The sequence below is a fragment of the Propithecus coquereli genome, unplaced genomic scaffold (genome assembly GCF_000956105.1).
Source record: "Propithecus coquereli isolate 6110/MARCELLA unplaced genomic scaffold, Pcoq_1.0 Scaffold73, whole genome shotgun sequence".
NCBI classification, from domain to species: Eukaryota; Metazoa; Chordata; class Mammalia; order Primates; family Indriidae; genus Propithecus; species Propithecus coquereli.
The window spans coordinates 437719-447921 of record NW_012153396.1 but is presented as its reverse complement, the minus strand read 5'-3'; the positions used below and the strand labels follow the sequence as shown (position 1 = coordinate 447921).

The window sequence follows — 10203 nt, the reverse complement described above, 5'->3', positions numbered from 1 at the left end:
CAGCTACAGTGATCTTTAGGTAAGTCAGATCAGATCATTTTCTTAAATCCCTCCAATAGCTTTCCATCACACGCAGAATAAAAACACCCCTTATTTCTTCTCCGACCTCATGTTTTGAAATCTTTCATTCCCTTACTTACTATACTCCATTTGGTCTTTTGGTTCTGCAAACAACAGACCTGTTTCCACCTCAGGTCTTCTTACTGTGCTGTTCCTCCAGATCCAGTAAGCGGCTAGCTCCTTCTTCACTCAGGACTCAGCTCCGCTACCACCTTCCGGAGGAGCCTTCCTTGACCACTATTTATAGCGTTGACTTTCCTCTCCTGCCTAGTCACTTTATGGCGTGTTGCTCTGTTTCATTTTCTTTCTAGCCCTTATTATTATCTAGATTTCTTTTATTTGTTTACTTTTTTATTTTTGCTCTCCTTCCCTTGACTAAAATGTAAACCAACAAGATCAGAGACTTGTTCTGTTTCATTGCTGTAGACCTGCTTCTAGAACTCTGCTTGGCTTATACCAGGTGCTCGATAAATATTTGTTGAATGAATGAGCTAATGCATTTTGATAATGCCTTAATGTTTTTGGATGAAAATTTTTCTAACTTCATTTTTATATATTCTCCTTGGACAATTTCATTTACTTCTGTGGCTTCTTATACCGCTCTATTTTCCTCCAGCCCAGATACTTGTTTCTGAGATGACCTGCTCTAAGCTGTACTAGACTTTTTTGGTCTCCCATACTTGTTGTTTCTATAATTTTAACTTCCATAATAAAAGATACTTTGGAGTGATAGCCAGGGGGACCTGCATTAGTATTATAAGATACTAATACCTTTTAGCATTTTATTTAGAGGGAACTTAGAGTTCATCTACACTAAATCTATGACTTTAAATGTCGGTGAAGAAATTAAAGTCCAAGATAATGACTGGTAAAAATCTCATAGCTAGCCTGTGGTAGAACCCAGAATTTCCAGGGCACATTCCTATTTCCATGTTATGGTTATTTGCCTACTTAGACTCTGCCTCTCCTTTTGTTAATGTGTTCTTTCACATGTATTTATTTACTGGGCTATAATTCACATACCATAAAATTCACCCTTTGAAAGTATAAAATTCAGTGGTTTTTTAGTATATTCACAGAATTTTGAAATCATCCCAATGATTTAATTTTAACACACACCCAAAAGAAACCCCATACTCACTAGTAGTCACTCCCCATATTCCCCCCACTCCCAAACTCCCTCTTCTCCTTCAACCCTAGCAAACCACTCATCTACTTTCTATCTCTATGCACTTGCCTATTCTGGACATTTCATATAAATGGAATCATGTAATACGTGGCCTTTTGTGTCTGGCTTCTTTCACTTAGCGTAGTATTTTCAAGGTGCATCTGTGTTGTAGTTTTTACATTTTTGTTTTGTTTTGTTTAACAAAACCCCGTTTCTCTAACTGCCTTCAATATCTGTCTTTGAGCACAAAACAAAATGCTAAATATCAAATATCCTGGAAGCCAAAGGCAAAAAAGAAAAACACAAATGTATTAATCAGCTCTAGTTAGTCATAAAGGAAACACATAGTTTATCATGTGCACGGATATTTTTCTAGCACTATATTTAAGGGAAATCATGGATGTAGTCTTTAATTTCACCACACAGCTCTGTCTTTTGACTATTCAAGATGTTTTCTTGCTCTCTTGTTTATATGATTTCCAGCTTCCCTTGAGTTGGGCATTCTGAGCAGTGTTGAAAAGGGTGTGAGAACTACCTTGTGGTGTCCTCAAATGACTCTTCTCTTTCTGTGTACAAAAGTGAATTTTTGTTTGATCTTTAAAAACAAGCCAGTTTGACCTCCACCATTAATTCTCAGGATTTTTTTCCATTCTTGATCACAGTCCTCACTTTCATCTCAAACCTGTGTAATTTTTTTTACAACTTGATTTCTAAAAGAGTCAATAATTTTGCCAACCCTGATTTAAAATAATGCAAATTCTCTAGTGAATGAGGGGAGGGAGAGCAGAGAGCAGCACCTAGGTAAAAATGAAAAGAGGAATGTGATTGTTGATGTATACTCGTGGGATTTGCCACATTTTTTTTTCATTTTGGGGGGACCTCAGAATTAAATTAAAATCATACTCCTAAACTCACAGCAAACTATTATCATCAGTTCGTGAAAGGTCCTGTTTTTGTTTTAATTTTTACCTCCCTCTTACACATGCCTTCCTTATGTGTTTGATATATGTCCTTAAGATACATGTGTCTTTATAGGGTGTTTAGTGTTGTTAGGTGTGAATGGGTAATTAATATTGTGCCATAAATCTCATTCTATTCCTTTTTTTAAAAAAAACTTACTACTAAACCTTTAAAGCCTATTCACGTTACTGGATTTACATTGAATTTACTGTTCCAACTACTGTATAATATTTTATAGTATGTATTCACCACATTTTATTTTTCCATTCCTCTAGCAATGGACACCCACTACAGTGACATAATGAATGTTCCCAAACTTGCTTCCTTACAGACCAAAGGAAGAGTTGCTTTGGTGTGTATGTCTAGGAGAGGAATTGGTGGGCCATAGGACCTAAATACACTATTTTCTTTATTCCAGCCCCTTTTGTGCACAGCTGGCATCCTGTCAGTCCCACCTCCTACTCTAGCCATTGTTGCAGAGACCAGAGCTAGGCCAGATACGTAGGCTACAACCAGCCTGGTGGTAAAGTAGTGCGGTAGTACCTCACCTCTCATTTCCTGCTCTGGGATTCTCTGAGGCAGAGATGTGGAACACTCAGGGAACCTGCTCGGCACTCAGGATTGCACACGAAATGGGGGTGGAGGAGGAAGGGGTTTATGGTCCCAAGGCTACTCTTGACCTTTGGAGAATATAAGCCAAGCATAAGGGCTTCTCATTGTATTTTTTTGGAGGACATTTCTAAGACACAATTTATAAGGCTCTTACCAAGATCCGTGTGAGATGAGTACAAGTTGCCAGCATTTGTTGCTAATTCGAAAGCACATCCTTGTGTTGGTTTTCCCTTCTTCCCTGTTTCAGTCCCCTATTTCCTCATTCCTGCTCCTTGTTATTATTTCTCAAAGGAACTACTTGTGGATAAGCGTTTGACTCAGGCTCTGCTTTCAGGGGCTACTCAGCATACAGTGGTACCCCTAAATGCTGCCAGAGTGCTTCCCAGATTATCTGCACCACGATCGGGATAGTTTGTGTGCATCAGGGACTGTGCCATTTCAGAACTTCAGGGGGCCACCTTTTGACAGGAAGCTTTGCCTCTGGTTGGAAGACAAACAGCTGTAGTTGCTCCCTCTGTGGGACTTGGCACCTGTGGGTCAGTGGCTTTTCTTTTTGTACTTATTGCAATTATTTTCAAAATTTAGTTCCAATATACATGTGCTGGTAATTATAAAGTACCTCTCCCAAACATCGCTCTCTTCTCTCTTGTGACTTATGACTTTTGATGTATGGACATTGTACATATTGTAGATGTACCATAAAAATGTGCTGAAAAGAATTGCTTTTCTATACTTGTTAATATGGAAACATGATGTGATTTATATTTTCCAGGGAAGGGTGTTGCGGTCAGCTTATGTCCCAGAATATGCACTTGTTCTGTCACGTTGTCACTTGGGTTTACTTAGAGAAAAAAAATGACAATTCCTTTAAGTGGACATGTGTCAATGTTAATACTTTTTGGTATGTGTGTGCCAACTCACTGTACTGGGTGCATTTTCCCGAAAAAAGCGCAAATCATGGCCACCTGGTAGCAGGGAATCAGAAAAGCGTCCTTAAGGGAACGTGTGTTGCTTCTCATTTGGGAATAGCTTTTAAAATGTCATTATCCCCTTCTGCTCTTGTTGTGTGAACAGGTGGTTAATACATACACTCCAGGAAAGAAGATTTGGCTTGAAGGTGTGGTGACCACCTCAGCTGGAGGCACAAACAATCTATCAGATTCCTATGCTGCAGGATTCTTGTGAGTAACCCTTGCAATTTCACCCCTAGGGATTTTCAGGAGAGAAGGGACAGTGAAACTCTGACACTGTTCATTATTCTACCCATTGCAGGTGTGAGGTTTGTTTTCCATTGAAAGTTCTTCATCCGTGCATTTATGTAGGTCTTTAACCATTCAACAAATGGTGATTGGTGCCTTCTCTGGATACTAAAATGTCAGGCACAGGCATCAGAGCAAAGATAACAGTAGTAGTAGCAACAGTAATGATAATAGTAATAAGGGCTTTATTTAATATCTGCAGTTTAAAACATAGTACAAACAACATACATTTTCCCCTCACTGTAGTCCTGGGAGGTAGGTAACAATAAGGCATGGTTTTTGCCCTCCAGAAACATATGATTGGAGGAACTGTAGGTGATTACTACATTGTAAAACTGTAGGAGATTAGTGCCATAATAATAATACTTTTAAATATATGGTGCTTAACATGTGCCAAGTACTGTCTGCAGTGCTATGTATTTAATAATTAGACAACCAGTGACATTGATGCTATTGTTTTTATAACAACTCAGTGAAACAGATACTATTATTATCCTCATTTTACTGATGAGGAAACTGAAAGACAGAGTTGAAGTAACTTACCCAAGATCACTCATTTAGTTAATGGCAGAGCTTGGACTCAAACCCAGGCAGTCTGCTCCAGAGTTTAGCCTCTTTCCTGCTGCAGTAGACCACCTCCCTTTCTGCCTTACGTGATCTGTCTACAAAAGGACATTGGTAGATATTCAATGGAATAAAGAATTTCTCTGGCTGGGAATATCAGAAAGGGCTTCATGGGGGAAGTGGCATTTGAGTGGGACATAGAAGAATGACTCTAATTTCTATGGGTAGAGAGTGGTGGTGATGGCAAGGAAGAACATTCTAAGCCAAAGAAACATTCTGAGCAAAGGCACAGAGGAAAGAGGAATTATTATGTGACTAAAGCCTTGTTATCTGCAGGGATGTAATGAGTGCTGAGACTAGGGAGGGGTTACCACCAAATCACAGAAAATCTTGAAAACCAGGTAAAGCAAATGATGCCCTGTTCTATACTCACAGAAAGCCATTGAAGATTTCGGAGGAGGAAAAGAGAGAGAGACAATCTGACCTGTGTTTTAAAACTTTGGCTTTGGTAATAGTATGCACAAGAGTTTGGAAAGGATGGAAAAATGAGTTTGAAGGCTACTGCCATCATCTGAAGAATGACTTTAAATCCAGAAGCATAAGGGCCTCTAACTGGCCTGCACTATCATGTGGCAGGGACAAACCCCTCAGGACCACTTACTAACCAAGTGACTTGTTCCTGGTCCAGTACAGTCCTGAGGCCTTGGTTTTTTAGCTGAGCAATATTCTCCTAAGAACTGTACACCTTTGCCCTCAGCTTTGTATTTTGCTACTAACAACTGTTCCTAAGTATACAGAAGCCCTTTCCCTCTGTTAAGGCAGCTTCTTTAATACATTTGTGAAGGACAAATCAGATAAGTCAAGTAGACTCCCTTTACAGATGGAATTCTGACAAATATAGATGAAGATAATGTCAGTGTAATCATGGTGATACCTTGATCTTCTGTGTCCTCAGCATCTAACATTGTGTAGCACAGAATTGTCTAACAAGCATGGTTCCAATGAATGAAATGGAGTGAGTTAGCATTCGATATAATGTTGCTGAGAGTTTTCTTTCAAAAATACACTCCCCACAGGTCTGAGCCCTGTTGCAAGGGTGAGAAAACAGGTTGGCAGCCAGTACTGTGGGGGCCCCTCGGAATCAGCAGAGGAACAGCTTTTGCTCAGCCACCACCAAAGGACTGCACTGCAGGGCCCAGCAAACAGCCCGCTTACACCAAGTGTTTTTGCAAACATTCTGCCCTTCAGGGAATGATGTGAAATGAGAAATACCAGAGACCTTCATGGAAGCAGCAGAGACCTACCTTTTCATGATCATCAAACATCCATAGATCTCTTCAGTCACTTTGCAGAACACAGACACAGCTGTTTAGATTTGGGTTGTAGTTCATATATCCGATGCTTGGTTGACATGGATCAGATGAAAACTAGTTTGTTCTGCTCCTGATCTTTTCTTTTACCTCTTTGTCAGCCATTTGGTCTCAACTCTCCTGGCAGCACCCAGCAATGTGCCCTTTGAGTCCAGTTCTCTAGTAGGTATAAATCGCTTCCTGGGAGGAAAAAAAAAGTAAAGCATTCTAGGAAGCTCAAGGAGGCCAGCAAGAAATTGAAAAGAAGGCATTTTTCCAGCCTTTTTTCAATATGTCTTATAACTATGAGCTCACCCGGACACATACACATGAACACATGAATCAGAATTCTTTGCTACCACATATTCAAGAGTATTATTTCCCAATCAGATATTTGAGATTCTTTGGTGCACTACAAATATGCTTGGTATGCTGCTGAGTCTCCAGCACCTAGTTAGTGTCTGGCACATAGATATTCAATAAACTTTTGTGGAATGGTAAATAATGAAAGGGTAGCATCCTTGGTGAGATATACCAGTCATTTTACCAACTTTCTCTACCTAAGCATAGAAATGAGACTTGGGAGATATTTATTTCCCCCTCCCAGAAGCTTTTTATTACAGGAGGAAGATGAAGATAACTTTGGTACTAACCATTCTACTCTGAAAGCCTGGGGAAGCAGTGGTTCTGGCCATAGTCATTTTTGAATGACTGGATCCTGGATGCATATAGGGATGTGGGTTTGAAGAAAAGAATGCATACTCTTCCCTTTCATTCTAGAGTTTCTTCAAAACTCCCCACACATTAGTGAAAAAAATCAGGTTTACTAATTAACATTTATCTGTTGAGTGTATGTTCTATGCAGGTCACTATGCCAGGCTTTGCAGCGGTCAAGTGGGAATTTGATACTGTTCCTTTAGATGTGAATACACAGGCATTTATATACCCAGTGCTTTACCAATGACTTACATGGTCACACAAGCATTTTTGTATGTCTTCTCGATGCTGAGAACAGTGCCTAGCATTTACAGCTCATTAATTAATGTTATTGGCCAGGTGTGATTGCTTGAGCCCAGGAGTTTGAGACCAGCCTGGGCAACATAGCAAGACCCCATCACCACAAAAAAAATTTTAAAAATTAGCCAGGTTTGGTGGCTGCCACCTGTAGTCCCAGCTATTTGGGTGGCTGAGGCAGGAGGATTGCTTAGGTCCAGGAGTTCTAGGCTACCGTGAGCTATGATTGTGCCACTGCACCCCAGCCTGGGTGACACAGCAAGACCCTGTCTCAAAAAAAAAAAAATTGTTATTGAATAAATAATGAACGAGTGAACAAATGAGATCTTTTCATATATAAAAACATCAAGATATTGTCCTGTATTGACATCCAGATGCTGCTAGATGTAGGGGCTCACATGATTATGGGTTTACTTGTTTTGTTTCTTCATTCTACAAGCATAAGGATAGAAAGATGAATAAGACAATTTGTTTTTATAGATAAATAATTGTTAGATATATACCCTGTTGTATTTGTGCTGTTTCAATGTGGAAAGAATACTGACTTAAGAGGCATTAGCCCAGAATTCATGTTATAGTTCTACCACAGGACATCCTTTGACAAGTTATTAATATTTAATAGTATGCCTCAGTGGCTAAAGGAAAAGCTAAACCTGTTACCCTGTTTTCACAGGTTTTCCAAATTAATAAAAATAATAAAGACAAGTAGTTTAGCCATGTCATGTTCCAAAAGTAATTTCAGTTCCCTGGGTCACAATGTTCCAATCTGAATAACAATAACAAAAAAGATTCTCCTTGTTAGTCAGATTTTCCTTTAAAATTTTTGTTTTTGTGTTTTGCTTTGCTTTTTGTTTTGTTTTATTTTTGTAACTCTAATTGTCAGTAAATATTTGTTAGTTTTTATGAGAATAAAATATAATTATAAATATGAAAAAGATTTGAAAATATGAATAATATTTGTTCATAATACAAAAATTAAAAATGCTCTTTATTCCAGCAAGGGAAAAACATAATTCTTCTACAAGTCACGGGTTTGAAGCGCCATATGGTTTCAGATTTGGGAAATCATAACTATGTGTAATTTTTCTCTACTGTGCTGAATGGTGATTCTCAATGTTCCTAGAGTCTAATTTTATCCAGATAAATTTCAACTTAATGAAGAGTATTGAGCACCTACCATGTGCCAGGAATGGTGATGGGTGTTTTGGGTACAAGTTGAGACATTGTGTCTGTGCTTTATGGGCTCCTAACCGACAGGGGAAGGTAAAGAAGTAAGTACGTGATTCTTATGCAGTGGGCTAGCAGAGGGTATGGATGAGAGTTGTGGGAAGTACAGAGGAAGGTACTACTGTTGGCTGGGGCAGCAGAGTTTAGGAGGAGGTAACATTTGATACGGAGATTAGCAGATGGGAAGAAATTTGCTAGATAAATAGAGGTGGGTTAAAGGAGAATAGGAAGGGAATTTTAAACAGGAGTTAAAACATATATAAAGACTAAGGTAAGTGTGAGAAAGCATTGTGTATCTGGGTAGCCAAGAGTAGTTTCATGTGGCTTAGAGCCTGTGGGAAGTGGGGGTTTAGGGTGAGAGAAGAAGGGGTAAGAGGTGGCAAATGAAGCTGGACACATATATGCTTGGGACGGAGTGTGAAATGCCTTATATTTCATATAGAGAAGACTAAAGCTCTAAGTCACATTTATTACACATATATTATTACAATTAGAAGTTTCTCTACGTGTCAGAAGTAGGAGAGAGACAGAGACAGTGAGAGAAGCAAATGAATGGATGAATTAATTGAATGTGTAAATAATGAAGGCAGGGTCAACATTGGGTGTTAGAGGAACTGAGAGGGCAATATTTTTGAAGGGTGGCATGTCCTGGAAAGTGGGTGTTTGGCACAGTGGGGTATACAATAGGTGTGTGAGCAGTGCAGGTCCATTGCAACGTATGTGTGATGGTAGCATACTTGAATCCCTGAATGCTTAATTATAGTGCCAATGAAAATTATTATTGCATCAACTGCTGGCAGTTATATATGAGGAATGCAAGTGGCTGGAATACTCTTACATAGGTCATATGAGTATGTGAGTTAGAATTCCACGAAAAGTACATGTACAGTGACAGGGTATAAACAGGGGAGTTTGAATGATAGAATTTATAGTGTGTGTGCTCCTGTGATAGTATGTCCTGTGCCCAGGAAGAATTATAGGTGGCTAGGATGTTCATTTGTTAGTATTTCAGGAGTAAAAGATAAGTCATTAACAACAAGCTATTTTATGACCAAGAGCAATTCATTTTACTCCCCTGGACCTCTGTTTCTTTTCCTATGAAATGAGGAGGTTGGCTTTGATAATCTCTAAAATCTCTTACAGCTGTGTATTCAATACTTAAAATAATTTTCTCCTTTAAAATACTAGGTCAATTTGGTGGTGAGGAGTTGGTGTGTATGTGTATGTCATAACCAATCTCTACAGAGCTTGTTATATGCCATTTAAAAATGTATTGATGTAGCTTTTTTCCTCTGCCTTTTAGGTGGCTGAACACTTTAGGAATGCTGGCCAATCAGGGCATTGATGTTGTGATACGGCACTCATTCTTTGACCATGGATACAATCACCTCGTGGACCAGAATTTTAACCCTTTACCAGTAAGTGTGGGATAAAGATTCCCAATTCTTTTTCCATGTCATTCAGTTCTTTTGGTCAGGGCTTATTCCACACCAGGAGAATTTTTCTCCTCTTACTGTTATCAGTTAATTTCATAAATTGAAGAGAAGCACTCTTATCTTTGTTCCCTTGACCTATTTCACAGACTTTTGGCTTCACCACACACACACACACATATACACATACATGCACATATCTATACATACAAACTTCTATATATACACACACATAAACATACACATGCATGTACAGTATAAATATATACATATATCCACTTATATTTATATATTTATTATTAATGCTATTAGTTAAACAAACCTTGTGCAATTGAGATTCCCCATCTACTTGTGGCCTGTTTGAACTCTGCTTGAGAGTGAATTTTTCCAGATTGTTTTCTTTAATGCTAATAGGAGACATTAGTTAAAGTCAAATGCAACATGTTGAAAGCAGATGGGGGAGTGTTAGCCAAGATCGGATACACTGGGAACCCATTTCTTGGGGAGTGGCTGAAGAGCACTTACAGTTAGATGTTGATTCCTATGTGACAATGAGG

At 38.9% G+C, this 10203-nt stretch overlaps 1 protein-coding gene across 3 annotated transcripts in view; it reads left to right on the top strand.

Annotated features, from left to right (window-relative positions):
* Positions 1 to 10203, top strand: part of HPSE2 (heparanase 2 (inactive)) — a 621208-nt gene that overhangs the window by 484010 nt on the left and 126995 nt on the right. For all 3 annotated transcript variants that reach the window (XM_012661668.1, XM_012661669.1, XM_012661671.1), the window contains 2 exons: positions 3875 to 3981; positions 9517 to 9631. In XM_012661668.1, coding sequence (XP_012517122.1) covers positions 3875 to 3981; positions 9517 to 9631 — 222 coding nt within the window. The remainder of the gene's footprint in view (positions 1 to 3874; positions 3982 to 9516; positions 9632 to 10203) is intronic.